This window comes from Astatotilapia calliptera, chromosome 6 (genome assembly GCF_900246225.1).
Source record: "Astatotilapia calliptera chromosome 6, fAstCal1.2, whole genome shotgun sequence".
Classification (NCBI taxonomy): domain Eukaryota; kingdom Metazoa; phylum Chordata; class Actinopteri; order Cichliformes; family Cichlidae; genus Astatotilapia; species Astatotilapia calliptera.
In genome coordinates, this window is record NC_039307.1 from 2,520,074 (window position 1) to 2,542,790 (window position 22,717).

The following is a 22,717-nucleotide window of genomic DNA, read 5'->3' on the forward strand; positions in this document are numbered from 1 at the left end:
TGTTTTGCAGTATTTGAGTGAAATCATGCTTCAAAGCTAGCTGCACAACGTGATGGATTAATTTCTTTCTGGTTCACAAGAAACATGGGGGGTACTTCCCAAAGTCTAAATTGCACAAAATCATTGTGCTAGGTGTCAGTCACCAAGCGGCTCAGGCCCGGTGGGCTCCGTGTCCTCGCCGGTTTTTCTAGTTATGTCAGCAGACTTTAGCTGTGGGGGCACACAGACCTTTAGAGATGGGCCTGGACTCCACAGGCTGTATGCCATCAAAAAAAACACTGAACACTAAACCATTCAAACACAAATTGCTTCTACAATTGCTGAAAAGTGGAGGAGATCTATTTGCTGGTTCTCAGTTTATAAGGCTCTGTGACATTAAGAGGAAAATATTGCACATCTCTGTACTGACTGGCAAAGGAAAAGCAAAACAGTGCTGCTTCCTAACACTAAAAAAATGAAACTTTCAACACATTTGTTAAAATACCAAACTACTGTGACCAGTGTTAAATATCACGGTTGGTAGGAAAAATGGTTTCGGTCCCTTCTAAGGCCCCAGACTACTTTGTTTTATAAGATTTGTCATCATTTTTTAGAAATTACAAGTACTTTATGTTTCAGTTACACTTAATGTTATAGCTCTGGCTTGCAGAACAACTCACTATGTCAAAAATGAACCTGAAATAAACATTTTCCTCCTACTGCTGATATTCTTAAAATATTTTATCTCAAATGTAATTAGAAAAACCTAGTCACACACCTGCGGCAGGTATGATTCATTATTTCAGAGTGTGGCCCACGACAGAGTGAAGATGTTCACATCGTGTGAGCCATTTGAGGCCCAACAGCAAGATTTGACCCCGGGGCTTCCCAACAGACTCATCCAGCCGTGTGTCCGTGCTGCAAACGCATTTTAAATGTGGAATGTCATTCTTTGTCTTTTTATACATTCCTCCAAAACTAATCAACTTTTGAAAGGTTGATTAGTTTTGGAGGAATGCACCAGTGTTTTGTCTGTCTTATTTCTTCTTTTTGGTTTGTTTTTTCTGTGGATTCTTTACAGTAAAGCACAAAACAGGTGCAGACACATCTGGATCCGCTGTCTGATATGGTCAGGGTTTTATATTTAAGAGCGAGAATCAGCGACACGATCTTGGGAAATAGCAAAATGCTCTGTCAAGTAAAATGGGTACTTTTGTTTAGCTGCTAAGGTTGTGACTGGGAGAAGCTCAGAGGATAACAGCGCTGCTGGGAACAGCTTCTCTTCTCCTCTCTTCCACATACATTTGAATTACACAATGTGCTCTAACGCTTTTTCTTTTGAAGGCTCAAACAAAACTAAAAATATGTCTCCATGCTCACTTCCCAGACAAAGTAGGAATATTCTTCACTACGTGCTCCCGTGGGAAGCCAACAGCCCACCTACAACAAGGAAGAAAGTGGCATAACCGCCTTTCTGAGAGAGCCACGCAGTCCCTTCAGTCCTTCAATATGCAAACATTGTTTGACTTAATCCACCCTAACGATGCAAATTTATGCTGTTAATTATTTCTCGCTGAATCGTATCCTGGCTAAACGTTTTCAGATATGCAACGGGGACATCAGACTCCATAAAGTATTCAGAGGGAGCGAGAGAAGACATTATTCAGGATTACTCTTTTTTTATTTCTTTTTCATTTGCATCACCTCCACAAAATGAATTTGCATTCGCCACATTTTACCACTCCTAATATGGGCAATGTTGTTGTGTGTGTGTGACCATAGATTTGGCTGCTGAAGTGTCCTCTTCGAGATAAGCTCCTTTAGTGCAAACCTTGTCGGATAGGAAATTCTGCACTGAGTCTACAAATGCTGGCTCATTCTCTGCCATTGTAATCCTTTGGCAACTAAATACAATTCCTTATGTAAACCTCTGATATATGACACATGCACACTAAAGGTTAAAAGTTTCATAGAGCAGAAACCGTTCTGCTTGTGATAAAATTATTATTGTGTCAATGTGATTACAGTGAAGAAGACTTTCAAGCAGGCGTCTTTAATTTTCCTTGCAGTTTAATTAAAAATGCAAATTTTCAGTAGGAAAAATGATTCATTCTGATATTTAGTAGCCTTATTTTTTTTGAAACAATAGTAACATATGCCAGAAAAGCTTCTACAACCTTCGACAGTTCGAGTGAGTGGGCCGGTGCATGTGTTTGACGGTGTAGGCAGAGAGAGCCAACGTATCCAGCTTGTTCTGCTATACGTTCTTCACAAGCTGACAGATGTTGTTTTTGGTAGCATCTGTAGTTTAGCAGGTGGCCACAGTGGATGAACTGAGGTTCTGCACCAACACCCAGCACAAGTACTGGAGCATTTATTTGCAGTGTAAATCTCAGCTGAAGATAAATAAGAATTATTTTGAACCACGAATCATGAAAAAGTAACTTGACCCAAATAGAAATGTATTAGGTCGCCTTCATTGTCACATTACTTTTCCTGTCTTACCGATGACTAAAGGCACCATTGTGAGGCTTTGTGGTTTCTGGCTTTTAATTAAAGACCTCTTCAAAACCAGTTAATGCACCCAATGCCTCCAAAACGAAGTAAGCAAGTCTTTGCAGTCTTTTCTTACTCAGTTTCATGAGGATTGCACCTGGGAGGATTTTCAGTTACCAGGTGAGGCCATTCAAAAGGTGACCAGTGGAATAGTTTGCCTTCTAAATGTGTTTGTATGTAATTAGAGTGCAAATAGAACTATTGACTCTCTGTACCAGCCGATATTTTGGAATGCTTTACGATATAAAGTCTTTCCAGATCATTTCAAGTTCCACATAGTCACAGAGCTTTGATAACAAAGCTATGTGTGAAGCTGCAGTTTAGTTTTTCTGTAACATGAAATCTTTGGTTACATGTCGTATCCATGTAGATAAGCAACAGCAGTAGCCATTATCAAACATATGGTGTAACTGCAGTTGTTTGGATCCTTGTTTGCACGTGGCTTATCATTAATGAGAATAGGGCATATACACTGAATTTATAGCTGTGGCGTTAAATGACCACTGATAACAGAACAGAACTCTTCCAAACAAATCCATCACGGCATCTATTCGAACACATCCACTTCTGTGCACCGGGCTTTTGTCTGAAAGGTGGCGTTGAGCCCGAGCCAAAGATGTTGCTCAGCTGCTGCAGTGCATTTCTCAACCCAATGACTCTCCAGATGGCAGGTATCTTTAGTGCTCAGCTCCTTGTCCTGAGCTGCGACAGCTCTGCCGCGCTCCACTGAGCTGCAGCGAGCCCGCCCTCCCTGGGTACTTTTAATGGACTTTAATTTGAAACACATGATCAGGACAATACAGACAGTGCACTTGCTAGCACAATGGAGATAATAGGGGCCCTCTTTATGCATCTGGGGGCAGCAATTCAAACTATAATTATTCCATGTGGGGGGAAAAGACTTCTTGAAGGCCTGGGATGAGGCTAGCTGCTTTACATTAGATACAAATGGTGAGGTGCTGGTTTATGCACATGTCAAGCTGGGCTGTACATGGCAGGCTAAACCTGAAGCCATTCTAAGAATTCTAATGAACTTCAACAACCAATGTAAGCATTAGAGGGGGGGCGGGTTTCTCCAAAAATAAGTTGTTTCAGTTCTCGGTCAGCTAAACAGAATAAAGTCCACGTACACCATTTGATGTCATGCGAGAACACATACGGTACCTGAGTGACTGCCAGGCAGGTGTGCAGCCTGTTCTCATTTGTTATGTAGCTATAAGGCAACACACTGAAGTAATGAGGAATCAGCGAAGAAACCTGCAGGAGGTGGTGCAGTGTGAAAGCGAACACAAAGCCAGAGGGAATCTGTTTGCTAAACCTGACTGGGCACGTATTAGTGTCTGACACTGATAATCATGCAAGATAATATTTTAATTTGTTGAGCAAATGCTGCTAACACGTGGTTGCAAATCACAATGAGTTTGTGCTGTGATCCACTTTTTTTGATCTGTGAAACAGTCGAGTGGAGTCAAATCCATTTGCAAGAATTTCAATCAGGATAAACACCTTTAACCTCAGGAACAAAACAATCTGTCATTTCACATTGAAGCTTTCAGGATAAGTTTAGCTATCAGTGTTGATTTCACTGTTACTTTGGAACGTGTTATTGTAATCACATTACATTTGTCTGCAATGCAGTACTAATCCAACACGTTCACGATATATGGATAGAAACTCAAATGACTGAACATGAGTATTATTTGCTAAGGGTCAAAATTGTGACAGCAAAACATGACAGCGAGGCTCTACATGCATCTGGACAATAAGCACATCTACACAATCAGAGACCTCCAGAGCCAAAGCGATGCTCACACAGAGTGTATACCGTCTCCGGCTTGATTTGCAACAGTTACCTGTTTGCTCGTTCCTACAGCACAATCACTGTCACCACAACCTGTTTCTGTGGGCTGTTGGATGGAGATTTGCATGGATACGTGGGCAGATGAAAAATTTAATGTTATATTGTTAACTTCCCAAACAATGTTGTGGAATAACAAAAAAGTGAAATTACTGTCTTTTATATAAAATCAACCTCAGTGCTGCTCGTCGTGTAATAGAAAGAAATTCTGTCAGATGCAGATGTGATCAAACATTGCCTAGGAACATCGTTTTTGATTACAATAGCCTCCAACTGCCGTTAAAAGCTCTGCAAAACGCTTGTCCAAAAAGGTGTGTTTCCCTCCAGCAGCTAAAACCGCTGCAGAAACTCGTTTGAACCCTGACTGGATTCATAGAGTAACTTGCTCATGTGCAGCACCTGCAATACAAATACAAGAATGAGCCGTAGAAAAAAATCTGGATGATTTTGTCCTTTCATTCTGCCTCTGGCTTTTAATTAGGGCTATAGGCTAACAATTATTATAATTAGCAGTTAATCTGAAGATTATTTTCCTGATTAAATGATAGTTCATTTATTTTTAAGATGCCATAAAGTGGGGGAAAAAAAAACTATTCCCTAATTTTCCAAGGTGACACTTTCAAGTGTTCCACCAACACCCCCAAATATGTTCAGACAGAAAAGCGCAGTACAACAGCAGCTCTGCTTAAGGAAGGACGTTTTTTTTTTCTTGAGCTTCAGAAAAGCATTGACAGGTGTCCTTGTCATTATTAATTACTCATCTGACGATGCAGTGATTATTAAATTGCTGTTAGTAAACTATTCAATCAAAAAACTAGGTTTGCAATTTGAAAAGGAGGTCTTGGTGCACTTTTGTAGAGATACAGTGGCGAGTAGGAAGCATGTTATAGATTGGACCGCTGTGTTTACGGCCTCTCACTCAGAAGAGTCCAGACGGCACATTTGCATAGCCCTTGCCTGTACCTCTCCATATAGGATCATTCCTACTGCTGTATACTTTGCAGGCTCAATAAATTGTGGGGTATAAAACCCGTCCTCATCTTTCCCCCCCATACGGGATATGCCCAGCCGATGTCAACAGTAGCCATTTGATTTAGAGCACTGTACACAGATGCATCAAGAATTTATAGGGGACTTAATTAGGAGTTGTAAAAGTGACTTATAGTAATTGTGTGGGACACAGGGCCCTATAATGTGGCAGTTATCATTTCCATAATTCCAAAGTCTTGATTCTGTTCTCAGAACTTTTATGTCTTGCTAGAACTGTTTGTGCTTTGATCTTAATGCAAAGAGCTTTTCTGGGTGGCAGAATGTTACCGCTGCAATTCTGCAGAGGAAACAGTGCAAATGAAACACGGCAGTAAACCCACGCTTTATTCTCTTACTGCAGTGTGTCACTGAAACGATGTTGAGGCCATCAGGGCAAAAGGCATGACGAAATTGTATCAAACTTGAAGCACAGAGGAATTATACTCTTGAGTGAATTTGCTACATTTTTTTCTGTTTAATTTCTCTATCACAAACTAGTGGAAACTTCATTTTGAGTCATTTTGAAAACTGCAAATTAGGCCAGATGGTGACAACATGCCTGGGAAATCACCATTTTAAAGGTTCAGCCCATCGAATGGCCTTTATCAGGTTTTTTTTTTTCGCTCATCCACCATTACTAGGTGGATGAGGAGGTTGTTATTACCTCAATGAGTGGAGGTCGTTTGGCCCGCTGGATGGAAATGGCAATGGCAGTGTTTCCTGGTTAAAATGGCAACACAAATCCATGTTTGGAAGTTAGAGAGGTTGCAGAGACTTATGCCATGGTTATGGTTTATGTATTTGTCATGGAATTATCATGCAAACACAGCTCCATAATCATTTCTGCTCAAGCTGTCACCTTGTCCTGATGACGTGGTCCTTCTATGTTGTGCCATGCGTTTATGGAGTGACTGTTTGGTCTCTCCAATGTAGAGGTCTGAATATTCCTCGCTGCACTGGACAGAATATACTATGTTGTTTAGTTTGTGTTTGGGAGTGTTGTCCTTGGGATGAACCAGTTTTTGTCTGTGTGGCTGTGTCTGAAGAACACTGGGATTCCATGTTTGGAGAAGACTCTGATCCCATATGTGTCAGGAGTATTGGAGCAGTTGAGACACATTTTTTCTAAACACAGTGTCACTGTGGGTTTTAAACCCCAAAACACGTACCACCCAAAATTGGTCCACCTCAAGGATCAGGTGACCCGACACAGAGTAACGTAGTGTACGCTGTTAAGTGCCAGGAGGATTGCCAGGATTCATACATCAGGGAAACCAAACAACCTCTGTCAAAGAGGATGGCACAACACAGAAGAGCTACCTCGTCAGGCCAGGACTCTGCAGTCTATTTACACCTACAGGCCTAAGGGTACATCTTTTGCCATCTTACAATGCTGTGATTGCAGCCATTCCCCAACTTTCTGTGAATGGTACTCATGGCCATTGATCAGTGGTCTTTGATCAGTGGGTTTTGGTCAGTGGTTGTTGATCAATCGTCATGAGAATTTGCATAATTAAGATTAAGCTACTGACCTCCCAGCCCATTGTTCCTTCAGTGGGCTGGTTTCAGTCATTATGCAAATGTACTGTTTATAAGATTGGGGGAAACTTGCAGTCAGCTGAGACTGAAGAAGTCACCTGGATGAGTGACGAAACGTTTCTCCCACAAAACGCTACGTCCAGATGAACAGAATCAACTTTTGGAGATTTACTTACCTGGATGATTGAGCATGCATCAAGACAAATAGCCCATAGGTGTGAATGTGAGTGTGAATGGTTGTCTGGCCTCGTGTGTTAACCCTGCGACAGACTGGCGACCTGTCCAGGGTGTACACCGCCTCTCGGTCTATGACAGCTGGGATAGGCTCCAGCGCCCCCCGCGACCCTGAAAAGGATAAGCTGAAGTGAATGAATGAATGGATGTATTCCTTTCCCTTGAATGTGTTGGGCCAGCTGAGCCTTGCCCACTAGCTTGGAAACTCAAAAATAGGGGAGGCCACGAGTGTTTTGAGTTCTTATTGATCTTATTCCAGAGTGCTTTAGAGTTCTATAGTCAAATGTACCTGTCTTATCCTTTTGCTTAGAAGTTGGTTTTATGCTCGCCATAGAATGAACTCTGCTCCGTGTCTCCTGACTCTGGATCCAAGGAGCAAACTCTTTGAAACACGTCTGCTTTGTCTGCATCTTGGGTTAAAGTGGAGGTGGTTTCTGCAGTCCGCTAGTTTTCTTGAATCACTTTCATCCTCTCAGATCAATAGAAGGGTGTTCCTGCCAAGGCGAGGAAATATGTCCGTGTAGGTTAAAAAATAGCATTTTGCTTTTAGTCATTCCTAAGCTCTGCATTTAAGGCTCTGACTGGTTCAAATGTTTCCAAGCATTTCAAATACTGTCAGTGAGAGTAACCAAAAGATAAGATATGTGGGCAGTGATTCACATCTCAGAGTATGGCTCACCACCATAACAATTTGTTTGAGTAGATTTTGAACAATCCTCTGGGGATATGTCTTAAATTCAACAATACACAATCTTTTTGTGAAACTGCTGTCTTACCACAGATTTGCCCCCATGAAAACAGTTGATAGTGAGGTCTGGTGATTGTCTGCGATTGCCTTGGGTCTGGAAAAGTTCTTTTTATGCTATAAACAAGCGTTATTCTTTTCCTTTTTTTATCAACATGGAGGCCAAAATCTTAGACAATAGCGACCCTGCCACAACCTCTCTGATGTTCATCAGATTGCATCTGTTGCTTTGAAAAACTACATAAACAGACTGAAGAACTGGAGAATCCGAGAACTAGGAGAGCAATCCTAGACATATCTATCCACTTTTACTTCCCATTGCCTCAAGCAAAATCCATAATGTCTTATTTAGTGGGTGGGAGTCTCATAATGGTTGGAAATCCAGTCAGAATGGGCTGTTGCAGGGGTCAAAAACAGCCTACACAGACCTCCTATCTCTAATTGGCTGGTGTTAGACATTTTATCCTATGCTCTGAGGATAATGGTTTGCCTCATGTTGTGCCTTTTTTTTCACTGCAGGCTTTTTTCCCCCAACAGTTCACAGTGAGAGTTAAAGAAAGCTGTGATCATGATCTCAGCTGTTTCTTTCTATGACATATACTGGACTCGTTGGCAGCCCCACAGCTAACGAGTAGTTTGTGTTAGTTTGCAGCAGAAAACTAGCAGCGGGGTCAGGTCTCATGTTGTCATGAAACACATGTCGTTGTGTCTGCGTGGGGTTTCCTCAGCATCACTCGTTTTGTAATTGATTTCCATGGCAGACAGCTACTCCAGAGTGGTCATGTATCTTTTATTTTAATTCATATTTCATTTTGAGCAAAGTGCACTTGCACTAGGCTTTAAAAAGCAAATGCAATAATTTACATTTTTACCAAGCCTTACCACCAACTCTCAAAAAACAGTAAGAAAAGGAAGTAATAAAAAAGCTTCATGAAATGTATTTTACAGTGCTTTATGGGTAATCTCTCTTGTGAGAAACCAGAGTTTGAATCTATTCATTTCTCATTTAGGTTCCATCTGTGTTTGATTTAACTCACTTCCCAGTCTCGATTTGTTTCCTGTAAAGCACGAAGCCTCGAGGAGGAGAAAATAAACAAAAAAACAAAAGCACGAATCAACACAGAAACTTTAAGATTTATTCCCTCCAATGTGAAACCCAATAACCCAACGGAACTGCTAAGCTAAACGTCGTGAAACAAAACCTGTTTTATATGCCCGCACGTCCAAAGCACACTTGAACTGGTTTGATGGCTAAATCTGATAAAACCAGTGCTGCCTGGAATGAATTTCTTATGAGACTTGAACTTGGGGACCTTTACTGTGATCTAATCCACAGAGCGATACTATGATAGACCTTATGTGTAAACAGACTTGAGTCTGTTTCCCTGTATCTCATTTAACACGAATTATTGCTACGATCAGAATATTTGAACCCGTGCAGGTCACAGGATGATTGAGTTTGAGGCACCTGACCAGTGGAAGGATCGTACTGCATCCTGAAGATTTGCATATTTTGTAGATTGTTTACAAAACCAAACGCACACGTACTGGGATTGGCATTCGGACTGGGTCTGTATTCTTTATTTTTATTCCTAATTCTTGCACTAATTCCAGTTATAATTATTATTTTTTTGGATTTAAAGTTATTTTTTGGTGCACCTTCAAGCTTCACTGCCATTTCCTTCCTTTAACTTTAACTTTGAGATGTTTTTAGCTTTGTTATTACGGTCGCTCGGCTTTGTTAATCACTTTGAGATTATAAAAATGCTATAAAAAGGTGTTAAACTGAAACCTGAATTGTAGATTATTTAAATTTAAATATCAACATCTTCTGGACTGTCATGTCATGTTATGGCCAGTTGCGCTTGTTTTGATTGATTGGATGCTGGATTCCTTCCAGGGTGTCAAAGCATTGATCTTTAAATGTGATTATCATTTTTGTGTAAAAGTTGTAGGGAGTGCTCAGTGGTGAGTGAAGGTTTTGTCGGTGAGACCAAAACACTCCACTGTTCACGGTGCAGGATGTGGCGGCGGACGCTGTCATGCTGGATGTTCTCCCTCAGATGGTTCAGCACGTCACAGTACAACTCGTTTGATGGACTGGCCTTGGACGATACGTTCATGGTGAAAAACCCTACAAGTGTTTGAAGTTGCTGGTGAAATTGGTAAGAACAGGACTTCCACTAAGCTAGGGAGCTGCCAGAGAAGGCGACATTGAAATCTCGAAATTTGAACCAGGTTCAATGATTTTTAAAAGTGGAACCAGATGCAGGATCAGGTCAGACATGAACACATAAAAAAGACATGTAGAAATACTTCTAGAAAAGACCATTAGGATTATGAGGGATGTTGAAATGTAGTGCTGTGTGGTATACGAGAGGCAGTGCTGTCGAATGATCTTTGTGCTTCTTGTTTTGCTTTATACTCAAGCTTCGGCAGTATATGTGCATGCATCACTACTTCGGGTTATTTTTGAAAATGGCGATTCTACTTCACTGCTTGATTTTAAAACTTTATTTTAACCTAAAGTTTAAAAAAATTGTTGAAACTTTAATACTAAATATTCCTCTACAAACCACATCAGCTTTGAGTAAAAGGAAAAAATCTCTTCAGCATTTTGTCCGTCTTAACTTTAATGACAACAGAATATGAGCTGCATGGAGGTTTAAAGCTAATACTCCATCTTATCCCTTAATGACCTGACTATGCTCCAAAGAGATATTTGCCTCGTCAGGATTTATTTGAGCTTTCTTAGACTTTGGGTGACCCTTGAAGTGTCGGTTTGGTCAAGCACAGGTGAGGATTAAGGGAAAGTCCATGGTAGTCAGCACTTCTTCATCTTCTTTGGTTCTCAAGCACCTCTTCAAAGCTTTGAGCTTCGAGACGACGCTGGAATATTCCTTACACGTGTCTTGTGTTCCTCCTGTTACTCCCACAAATCACAAAAAACTTGGATTCTTCAGACAATGACCATATTTTACTTCTCCCGTGAAACGCTGGTATATCTTAGCACACTCAAAGCGTTTGGCCTTGTTTCACCTTTTGAGTAATGGTTTCGAGATGCCACTAGTCCTCTGAGAGCACTGCTACACACCATGCTTCTGAGAGGACTTTTGCTGACTGGATTCTCTCGTATTTAGCAGATTCTGCATCTGCATGTTGGAGTTGTTTCCTGTCGTACAATGAGCAATGCTTGATTTATTGATCTCCTGATCTCAGCTTTGGTGTGCCTGATTTTGTTTTCTATTCAGCTAATCCAGTTTCCACAAAGTGTTTCCCCCCCTTCATTCCTGCTGTGATTTGGCACTGAGAAAGCACCTCTTACCTTTCAATAACTGCAGACACCCACTATCATGAAGCTACTTGGTAAACAATATCTTTCATTCCAACAGCAGCTGCAGTTGTTGACAGTGCTGCTGTTATTTTGTGACGTTGTCACTGTTGTTTCCACAATTGCAGGTTATTTATTCATTTTTGTAGGTCTTTTCCTAAACATTTGAGCTGCTCTAAAAGGGAATTTCTCCTGTGGGGATCACTAATGTTGGACGCTTAAGGCACTCCTATATTGCTATTACTATAGCAACAGTCAGCTGTGACCGGCAGATGAGATGGCCCCGCCCCTCCCTGAGCCTGGTTCTCTTGGAGGTTTCTTCCTGTTAAAAGGGAGTTTTTCCTTCCCACTGTCATCAAAGTGCTCATAGGGGTCATATGATTGTTGGAGTTTTCTCTACAATATAAAGCGCCTTGTTGTGAATTGGCGCTGTATAAATAAATTGAATTATACATTTTGGGTGGGAAAAATGAGGTTTGGCTTTATATTTGTGTATATATATATATACTAATATATTCTCAAAAATATCAATTCATCTTTTTTTATTTTACATTATCTACTTCTCTGAGTGCTGTTGCTCTCACGTGTACATCTAGGTCCGAAACGGAACAATAGATAAGACGGTGAACTTCTATTCTTTGACAAAAGCTGAACCAGTTTGACCCAAATTAAACTTTTGAAGCTAATTTATAAAATCGCAATTACTGGACAATTCGGTGTCAATTGTCCACTTGCAATTGGACAACTGACACTCAATCAACCGTCATCTGAACATTACCTGCAACCTAATGCAGAGCTCGAGACACGATGAATGTTTTCTAAACCTCGGATCATCATGAATAGATGAGTTTTAACTAACATGCTCACTGCAATTCCTCAATCACCATTTAAGCTCTGTCCTTCGTTGGTGACTTTTCTTGCCGACTCCATTGGTGGCGTGGCAGCCGGCCGGCCACTCTTTTGATTTATTGAACTGAGTGGGAAGCTGTGAAGCTTACTTTGTGACAGCTCAGAACCTTTAAAATTTAAGATGTCATTGAACTGATGAATGGAGAGAGGATAGGCTGTGCCTGCCCACTGCCATCATATGTCACTGTCCAAAGTGATGAGGGACCCTGCCTGTCGCCCTGTTACACCGACCAAAAGCCTCCAGTGGGGAATCTTTCTTTACTGAGCTTGAATGAATCAGAAATCAAATTTTCTGCAGAATATGTGCCTATGGGTGCTGTACTTTATTAGACTCTGTGCAACTTCATAAAGGCTTGGACAAATGTTTGCCTGCAGTTAATAAGAGATCCATGCCTTAAAAACACATGGGACACTACGATGAATGCATTGGTCTCCTTTATATTTTTATGAATGTCTCTCAAAAATATGGAGTCCAAGTGCTGATTGTAGGACAGAATAAACCTACAGTTTAAGAGGTTAAACATGTAAAGTCTTGTGATCAATAATTCATAATTGAAAAACAGCAAAGCACACTGCTTTGTTTAAATAACAAAAAACCTTTAATAAATGGTGGAAGTGCTCATCACTATCAACACACAGGCTTCACCGGAGCACATAAAACAACAGACAGAAAAGAGAAAACTGATAAGGGCTCGTCAAGGCTGCTGCCAGCTGCCAATGATTATTTTCTCAGGTGTGGTTAGGAACAGGTTTGTACACAATTGTGCTGTGATGCATTTCTAGGATGAGCACCCGCAAATTAACAACAGAATATCCCACATAACCATACAAACCTGCTTGTAAAAGAAAAATATTTACAGGTAAAGTGTGAAACAGCTAAACTAATGGTCCACAGCTTTAAGATCAGACATGTTATTTAGAATAGAATAGAATCGAATTCAACTTTATTGTCATTGCACATGCAAAGGTACAGGGCAACGAAATGCAGTTTTTACTGCAGTTCCTCCCATCTTCAGATATTTCTATGATTTGTATGCTTTCAATGAGTCTGGGTTATGCATGGGGTATGTATGGCATTTGTGTGCTCAGCTTTTCTCTCAGTTAGTTGTAGATTTTGTATATTTTTTAGGAATATAGGTATTGTGTATGTACTACAGGAGTTGTATCGTGTTGAAATATTTGTTTTCATTCTTGAAAATATGTTTGTTGCATCGTGTCAGAGAAACTTTGACAAAGGAGGTGATAAAACAATGAACCTTGGATAGATAGGTAATAGATTTAATCAGTACAAAACTTTACTTTGTAGTATGATTATCCATCTGTCCATCCGTCCACTCGCAGTGACCTCTATCCCAAATATGAATGACAAACAGTTACAGAGATTTCAGTTTGAGTTCAATTTAATCACAACATCAACGTCCAGTATAACCAGACTCAGGGATGGGCAGCCATCTGCTGCGACTGACTGGGGATGAGGCAAGGAAGACAGGACAAAAGACACACTGTGGAAGAGAGATTAATAACTACTGATGGACTGCAAACATACTGATAGTGAAAAGAGGTGAGTGAAGGAAACACTGTAAATAGAATAGAGACTAATGAAGCAACACGCTAGGCCAGAGGCTGCAGTTTAGGAAAGGCCTCATTGAGGATCAGCATTGGCTCTTGGGCCCTGCCCACCTGCCACTCCACCACTCATGAGCAGAGTACTCAGTGAGTGGTTTTCAATGTATTTCAAATGAAGTCTGATGATGCTGCAGGAGAGGAGATCAGAAGTTAACCGTAGACAGTGAGATGGATGCATTTGATGCTGAAGGCTTGTAATGAGCAGCGACAGCTGAGTGTAGAAGCGGAACGTGAGAAACCGGTGCATAATTTAGATAAAATTGATGCAGATGTGATAAGGTTTACAGTAAGCATTTTAATTTACAGGAATAGAGGGGTACGGGAGACAAAGCAACAATGAACATTTGGAAAAGCTGGTTGAAACTCGAACTGAACTGAAGTTCTAAATTTAGCCACAAAGTTGGCTTCAGCCTCAGATGGTTATATCGACCAAGGCTAGTTTGTCTGCATAGAACATGGATCACTCAACTGATTGCATCAAGTTTCTGTGAGTAAGAACTCGGTGGTACCTGCCATGGCACGAGGAACTTGGAAGATGATAACTGTCAACGTCCCATATAGCATTTTTGTTATTAGATATTCAGTATGAGGCTTTGTAAGGGTGTCAGCAGAGATTAACCTATTGATACTTGGTGTACAGGGGCTTACAGTATAGACTACAGGATTTTGTGGCTGCTGTAGTGGAAAGCAGGATCAGTTGTACTGTAGAAGGGAGAAGTGGACGTGGTTCAAAGATGTAGCATCCAGTTTTCGTAGCTACAATAAAAATGAAATAAGCAGTATTTGCAGCAGCTTGTACTGAGAAGCTTGATAAGGAGGGAAGCTGAACTGTTAACTCATCACTAACCGAAGATTGCTAACATGTAAAAGTCATTTAGGGACAGTGACAGTGTGAAACATTTCTGTAAAGGAGGATAAAAGAAAAGAAAAGTATCATCTCTGTGCTACAGATAAGAGGAAAATCCTTTTGAAAATGCAGCTGTTGTCACGTTTCTCGATGGTTTCTGGCCAAAATGATACGATTCCTTAAAACGGTCTGAAATTAGAACAAATGGGTTTGTGGTGCAAGTAGACATTTATAGACATATGACGGGAAGGGAAAGGTTCAGCTCTCGAAATTCAAATAAATGATGTCCGGTAATTGTTTTTCTTCAAGGCTATTGTTTACCATGTGTTGTGCTGGGGATGTGTTTGCTTACATAGCTTTTATACTAAGATGGATGCAGCTACAGCGACATCACTCACTGGTTAGATGGCCCTATTTTGAAGCCTCAGTTTCAGCATTTTGATTGTTGTATTAGTATTTTTAGAAAGAAATGCCTTGAGGTGGATCACAACAAAGAAATTGAGTATACTGCACATTTAAGCAGTAGCAACTTCTCAATTGCAAGCTATAGCCACACCTTAAAGCATCACCTGCTTCGTTGCCCATTTTAACCTCCTAGAACATGGCGTCTACAAGAGCCTGATATCCACTTACGAGGACATTATACAGCCACTGTGGAGCTCATTTTCCTCAGAAACAAAAATCAGCTACAAAACAAAACTGGTAATTCTTTGTTTTTATATTCATCAGGTCTCAATCAGCCCAAATAGCACAGAGAAATTGAAAATGTATGCCATGAACAAGTTCGGATCTTGGGAGGTTAAATAAGATTGGAGGACAATTTATAAGTTAAGCTCATCAGACTTGGTGTTAAAATCCATAAGAACAATTATCCTAGTGTCTTGTGCTTTGGGTGGGGGAGGGGTAAAAACTTCTTTGGGGTAATCAGGTTGGAACCCCCCTTCATTAGTTCTATAGATAGGCCCTCAACATCTCCAGAAAGGCAATAAGACAGACTTAACACCAGGCTTGTACTTCATCCAGCTGATCTTTGTTCGCTTCATAATTTTTATGGACAGAATTTCTAGGAGGGATGGAGGGTTCCATATTGTTAATATCACAGCTTGTTTATGATGATGTCGTCCTGGTAGCTTCAAGTTCCACTAGGACTGTTTCCAGTCAATTGAAAATTGGTCGACATGAGGGCATTTCCAAGTCTGAAAGCATGGGTCTCAGCCGGAAAAGGGTGGCGTGTAGTTTACCAGTGGGGGGACTTAAGGTATTGCAATGTTCGTGCATGCGTGAGAGAAAAGTCCAGTGGTTGATTGACAGATGGATTAGTACAGCATCTTCAGTAATGTGGACACTGTACCAGTAATGTTGTTGTTAAGAAACAACTGACATGAAGGCAAAGCTATTTATTGACTTGGCGATCTACGTTTCTACCATCATTTAAAGCAACTGTGGGTAATGGTTGAAAGAATAAGATTAGTATGCAAAAAGAGCAACATGTTTTAGTTAATCCGAATTTTTACAAGTTGATGGCCAGTATTTGAAGTCAGCGTATAATGCAGCTGCATTTAGTATAAATGGGAAAATACATTTGCCTGTTCATAAACTATTTGAAGATATCCAATGTCCATTCAGATGATGCTGAAATTTTGTAACTTTCTCTTTAAAACAGCTGCAGCAATGAAAAATCCATTACCGTTTATTACCAAACCTATCTTCAGTGTTAAATGTTAAATTTATAAAATAGAGAATCTTCTTTGTACAATCTTTGGCTCTAATGTGCCTGGACATTTATAGTTTGTATTTAATGAGATAATGCCAATATCATTTAAACCACAAATTTGTAATGGAAAAAATAACATTCTCAGTCAAAATCATCAAAATAAGAAAACATCAGAGGTTTCAGGGTGACATCAGCCATTTATATGAACTAATTACTCAGAAGTTTTCAAAACAAGTAAAAGAAAAAAGAAGAAAACAATGAAAGAATAAGATTGTGGATACAAGCAGAGATGGGCTTCCACTCCTGTGAAGGCTGGCAGCTGACGTCAGCCTCACTATATCTGAGAACAGTGCTCTGATGAAAATGCCAAGTTGAAAAACTAAGAGCCAAGTGTGTTTATTAAAAGTCTTTTAATTTTTGCAAAGCAGTGTGTTGGCATTGTTTCTATTTCTTGCTCATAGTGTGTGTCCTTGGATGCACGTGTTTTAATATCTGCATTTGTAAAGTGGTGCTCCCCAGCTAACTCGTTTGCATTTATTCTGTTCGTGAAGAGGCAAATAAGTGAAATCCAATGAATCACACCAACTTTAAATTAGATGATGAAGGTAGCCTGCCTACCTGGTGACATAGAGCTTCCCCTGCAATGCTGACAAAATACATTTGCAGCAGGTGACAAATGTGTATATTTTTTATCAGAGTAAGTACAGATTTGCTGTGATAAAAGACAACAAGTGGGAACATTAGCATAGCCCTCAAATGGGGCTACCGACTCACAGAGCTGCATGAAAATAATAATGCACAGGCCCAGCAAGGGTGCTGTTTCTACAACATCAATCAATAGAGACTTGGAAAATGCACCAGGGTTATTAATCGTTTGCTCGAGCACAAGAAAATGTAATTAGTACATTAAAATTGGGCCACTGACTCCATGCTATGATCCTGTATGCCAGCTGAGCTATATATCATTCCATGCATTTGTGGAAATTCCAATGACAGATGGAAGGGTTTGGAGAAAAGTTTGTATGTCCAACATTGATTTTTAGGACTAAAACCTCCCAAAGACCTTCAAGTACTTACTCATCAAGCTGAAGTTGGCCACATTATATACATTATTATATTAAAAAATTCCCCTTTCACTCCTGTGGCTGGTCTTTATCCTTCAAGCTCAGGTCTTCTACCAGAGGCCTGAGAGCGTGAGGGTCCTACACAGTATTGTTGCTGTTCCTAGGACTGTGCCCTTCTGGACAGAGATCTCAGATGTCTGAGATCTAGGAGGCAGAGGTCTACCACACCAGGCATGACCCCAGGGAAGGCCCCAGGTGCAGGCTGTGTAAAGATGCCCCTGAGATAATCCAGCACATAACAGCAGGGTGCAAGATACTAGAAGGCAGGGCATACATGGAACGCCTGTGCCGAGTATAATACAGATGTTGCTGGAAGTCAAAATCGTTGACCCCCCCTTAGGATGGTCAAGATTGACCGAGCTAAGATCCTGTGGGAATTCCAGATAGTAGTGGTTGAGAAGGAGAGGAAGAAGGCTGTAGTGATAGATGTAGCTATACTGAATGAACATGGAACACGACAAGCTCAGGCTGAGAGAAGAACTCGAAAAGATGTGGAGGGTGAAGGTAACAGCCGTCCCAGTGGAAATCGCAGCATTCAATGAAGTGACTCCAAAGATAGGAACAACATCCGAGACCTCTGCCCAGAAGAGCTAAGATACTGTGCAGGTCCATCAAGCTTCCAGGCTTCTGGGAGAGGACCTGAGCTTGAAAGACAAATACTGCCTGCAGAGGCAAGAGGCAAGGCAAGGCAAGGCAAATTTATTTGTATAGCACAATTCAACAACAAGGTGATTCAAAGTGCTTCACAGAGACATTAGAAACAAAAGCAAATAAAAAGCATGATTTAAAATTGATTAAAACAAGCAAACAAACAAACTAACTAAACACACACGTTTCACACCTGTTCGCGCGATCTGAACCCTTATCGTAAGGGGAGCTACCAGTCCTTCTGTGGACGAGCTACTTTCTATTTTAAATTCCCTGAATTTAAAATACTCTCTAGACCCAGTCTAGACCCAGCTGGGGAGCTACCCAGAGCTCTAATCCCAGGGGAATTATATGTGTGTGTTATTTGCATAAATGCTTCATTTTCAGATCTATACCTCTTATTAGTAACACGAGAAGGGAATAGAGAGGCCTCGGTCTGTGATAAAATGCTAGCTTGAATGGTTGGTCATTGATGATGATAGCATTTCAGTGGTATGGCAGCCCATCTACCGATAATGCCCCAGGCTAACCTCTACCCTGAAATTTACCAGTCGTGTCTAAAAAGCACTCATCATCTCTTGTGATTAGAATCCAGATGAATGGAGAAACATGTTCATCTTGCTAAAAGACTTGTTTCCCCCCCTTTCTCTCATATCTCTGCAGCTGTACAGCTCGGTAGACTTCGGAAGAAAATGGCAGCTCATCCACGAACACGTCACGCCAAACAGATTCTACTGGTGAGTCACTCATTCTCACATCTCCACTTTTCCCCCTTTTTATTCTGCTCCATTCCTCTTCCACAAAGTTTTGTTTGCTCAGGAATGCAGAAAGTGTTGCTCGTGTTCGGGGCGACTGAGCAAGTGATATTGATGGCTTAGAACAAGCTATGTGACTGACTGGTGATGCTGCTAAAATTCTGCACATTTTCTATCCCTTGATACAATCAGGCAGAGATTAATCTCCTTCTTCAGAATGCGCTTTGCATTCAGCGTCCGAGGGCATGTCGCATTCCACTTCATTTCTCACACTCACACCCTGTTCATATCAGGCGTCCTGCAAGACCAAATTATTATTTTTACATTTGCAGTAGAAGGAAGAGGGGTGAATCTCTACAGATACATACATGCAGATACATGAGCTATGACTAATAATGGATCCAGGACGTTCCTGTCGCTTCCTATCCAGTCATGTCTGCTGCTCACTCCCCCTGCAGTGTACCTACTATGTCTGAAAGTGCACACTCATCACAAACGTAGGGCCGAATATATTCCAGCTCAGTGCTCGCTGCCCCACTCTGATGTGACTGGGGTGTGCCTGGGATTGCTTTTGGCTATATGCACCATAACTTGCATAAATCTGGAGCTTTCTTTGCCATTGTGGCATAAGCCTAAATAGTGTGCACAATCCGTTGTAGAGTTTGCCCTTCACTGCCAAAGCCCCCTCAAGGACATTTATACACTGGATGAGCCTTTAGCAATGGCTAGGCAGTCCTCCAGTTGGCCGTATTTAGACAATGGCCTCATCAGCCTCCAGGGGCTATGAAATACCACCACAATGGGAGCGCTGTATCCATCTAGTCTAATCCACCAGCAGTGAAATGAACAAAAAAGCACGATTATTCTCTGAGATACAGACATGGTCAGAGAGTGTAGTGGCCTTGTACCATTCAGTCGAAGATAAGGAGATTGTATTTCTTTGCATTGTTGTATTTTGCTGAAATGGGATTTGGGCTTTACTCTGTTCTCCTTACTATGTCTAAGATCTGAGATTTTATTGGGGGGGGTTGTACTCATACAGAGCCAATAGTAGGCAAAAATGTTTGGTGGAGAACGTTTAAATGCGTGTTCATTTACTTGTGTATATGCTAACTTGTGACCATGTTTAAAAGGAACAACTATCATTGCAAAATATATACAGAACAGAAAATGCACAATAGCTTCACTTCTAATTAATCAGTAACAGAAGTAGCTTCTCCTTTACATCCTTTTCTTTTTTGTTATGCTTATAAAAACGTATTATATTCTGCTTTTTCATTCTCTCCCAGGTCTGTCACAAGCCTAGACAAGGAGCCTGATCTGATCCACATGGAAGCTCACACACCAGATGGAAGTAGGTGTCTTACACACAAAGACGAGTAATGAGCAGGTGTCTATAGGCATGAATTCCTCTTTGTGAAAAGAAGTCGGCCCCAAGGAAACGGCATTGGCTCACCCCACCAATGAACCCAGCGTATGAGTCTTGATGAATATGGCTTCTTTTATTTTCACTCTCATTCAGTGAATGTCGTCTCCGTAACTATGAAAGGCCACAACATCAAGGTCGTCTATACTGTAGCCAACATAAGTGAAACTGCCACTGTGTGATGTCACTGCAAAAACCAAGAATTGCTTTTTTCCTCCTCTTGGTGTCGTATGATTGACAGATGGAGATGCTCGTTTATGGCGTCTACACAATCAAAATAAATCAGGTGCTACACAGCGAGGCAAATTATTCAGAGAGACTCTGCATTCTGCAAATAAGATAAAAAAAATCATTTGACCTAATTGGGAAGGAAATGGTTAGCTTACAAAGTCTTGCTACAGCTGTTGTTCTGTATATATGGACTAGCAGAATACATAATGCTGATCCTGCATTTCCTCCTATGTGACAGATGTGCAGTATGTCACGTGCAGAGCTCAGATGTGCACAGAAGCTAACAGGAACTACCCGTTCCCAGGTTACATTGACATCAGCTCTTTGGTGGTTCAAGATGACTACATATTCATTCAGGTAGGGCTTTGTACACTCTGTCCCATCACTATCTGATGCATGATTAATTATGCATGTTTAAAGATATGCAAGATACGGTATGTCTCCTATATTGAGAAGCACACTCAGCTTTTTGCATAAACTGCAAGTGTGGATTTGAATGGCTTTTAGATAAATGGCCATTAAGGGCAGAGTGACTTTAGGAACTTTCGCGCTACAGCTGGCCTCAAATAGTTTTTGATCTGTTGAAATGTATTTAAAATATTGCTAAATTCAGGTGTTTCTTTCCTGTCATACTATTTCTGGAATGAGTTTTTTTTTTTTTTTTTGCAAATGATTTCACTTGGCAGGAATAAAATATGTAAAAATCATTTTATGTTAACCTCAACTGAACATTTGTGCTTTGTTTTCCTGTGTGAGCAGTTTTAATATTCATCCTAGCCACAGAATGGTGTGTCATATTAATCACGATTTGTGTAACAGAAAAATCTGAAATGGTAATGTCCTGAATCCCAAGTAACACAGATGCAATTTATGGGTTGTATTTTAATTTCCTCTCCAGCGTGAATATTATTTACTTTGACATTGTGCAAATGAGGTTTCATACATTTAAAAGTCAACAGGAAACGTTGGGATAATTACACACCTAGTCCATGGCAATGCCAGTTTTATTCAGATTTTCCTCAAAAAAAACTGCAGTGGTATCTGATATGTGCTAAAAATGTTTTAGGTAGAAGGAAAAAGATGGATCTGGTTTTGGTTTCTCATTATCGGTTTGTCTTTTTAAAAATCGATGTTGATGAGACGGTGGCTACAAGTCTTGCAAACATCAGATCATAGCTGCATCTTCTTAAACCACCTGCAAAAAACATGATTTTCAGGTTTCACAGCAACAACTATAGCAGATGGCACCTGTGCTCCTCCAAAGACCCTTACCCCTTTCACCTCTTCACATCCAACAGAAGCATCACATAGACTTACACCAGCCTCAGAAATTGAGTCATCCAACTCGATGTATTTTATATTTTAAGTTAATATTATTAATTTATATCACGATTTTGAGGTGCAGCAGTTGTAAATTCTCTTGCTGTTTGATCCTGCTAAATGTTTTATTCAGTAGAGAATGGGTGGGTTCAGAAACTCAGCTTGATTCACCTGCAGGCAAGTCCTTCCTCCGGAACCTTTTCTGCCCTTGGCAGCACATTAGACAAAGAAATAGAGTGGTTCTCCAAAGATCCTTCAATCCTGTTTGACCTCTCTGAAGTCTTTCAAATAAACTCACAAGCACTCAACCAGAACCACCCCTTCAATTCAAGCACCTCCACATTTTAGCACGTATGCGTCACAGATGAAAGATCCTGAAAGGGATGGGAAAAAAATCCATCATACCAATTCCTCTTAAAGTTCAAACTGCCTCTGGTTACCCAGCCATCGATCTCCTGCTCCTTCACTCGATTGCATGTGGGACTGTTCTACAGCACTCGCTGCTAGGCTGCTATATTTCCTCTCAGTGCTCAGTGTTTTCTCTCTGCTGGACCACTCGCAACGCTTGCAAGATCGGTAAAAGAATCGCCTCTGTCGTACAACATTAATGCTGACTTCACTTCTCTTTAGTCGAGAACCACAAGCTCTGATTTGAAGGTTTTCCTCTAATGAATTTCATAGTGTTATTGTCAGGGAAGAAAAGTAGGTTATGAACCTGCAGTCTCACTTTGCTGGGTGCTTCTCTATTTGTACAAAGTGCTTCTGACTTCTGTGGTCTTGCGCCTAATGACAATTCTCCATCACCCACCATTCCCGTGTTTCCTTGCTGCATAAGCTAACAGCTTA

The 22,717-nt window shown here is 40.8% G+C and overlaps 1 protein-coding gene across 8 annotated transcripts in view; it reads left to right on the forward strand.

The window, feature by feature from the left end:
- The window catches only part of LOC113023564 (VPS10 domain-containing receptor SorCS3-like), a 247,646-nt gene that overhangs the window by 160,077 nt on the left and 64,852 nt on the right, over window positions 1–22,717 (forward strand). For all 8 annotated transcript variants that reach the window (XM_026169671.1, XM_026169675.1, XM_026169674.1 and 5 more), the window contains 3 exons: window positions 18,803–18,876; window positions 20,184–20,248; window positions 20,790–20,908. In XM_026169671.1, coding sequence (XP_026025456.1) covers window positions 18,803–18,876; window positions 20,184–20,248; window positions 20,790–20,908 — 258 coding nt within the window. The remainder of the gene's footprint in view (window positions 1–18,802; window positions 18,877–20,183; window positions 20,249–20,789; window positions 20,909–22,717) is intronic.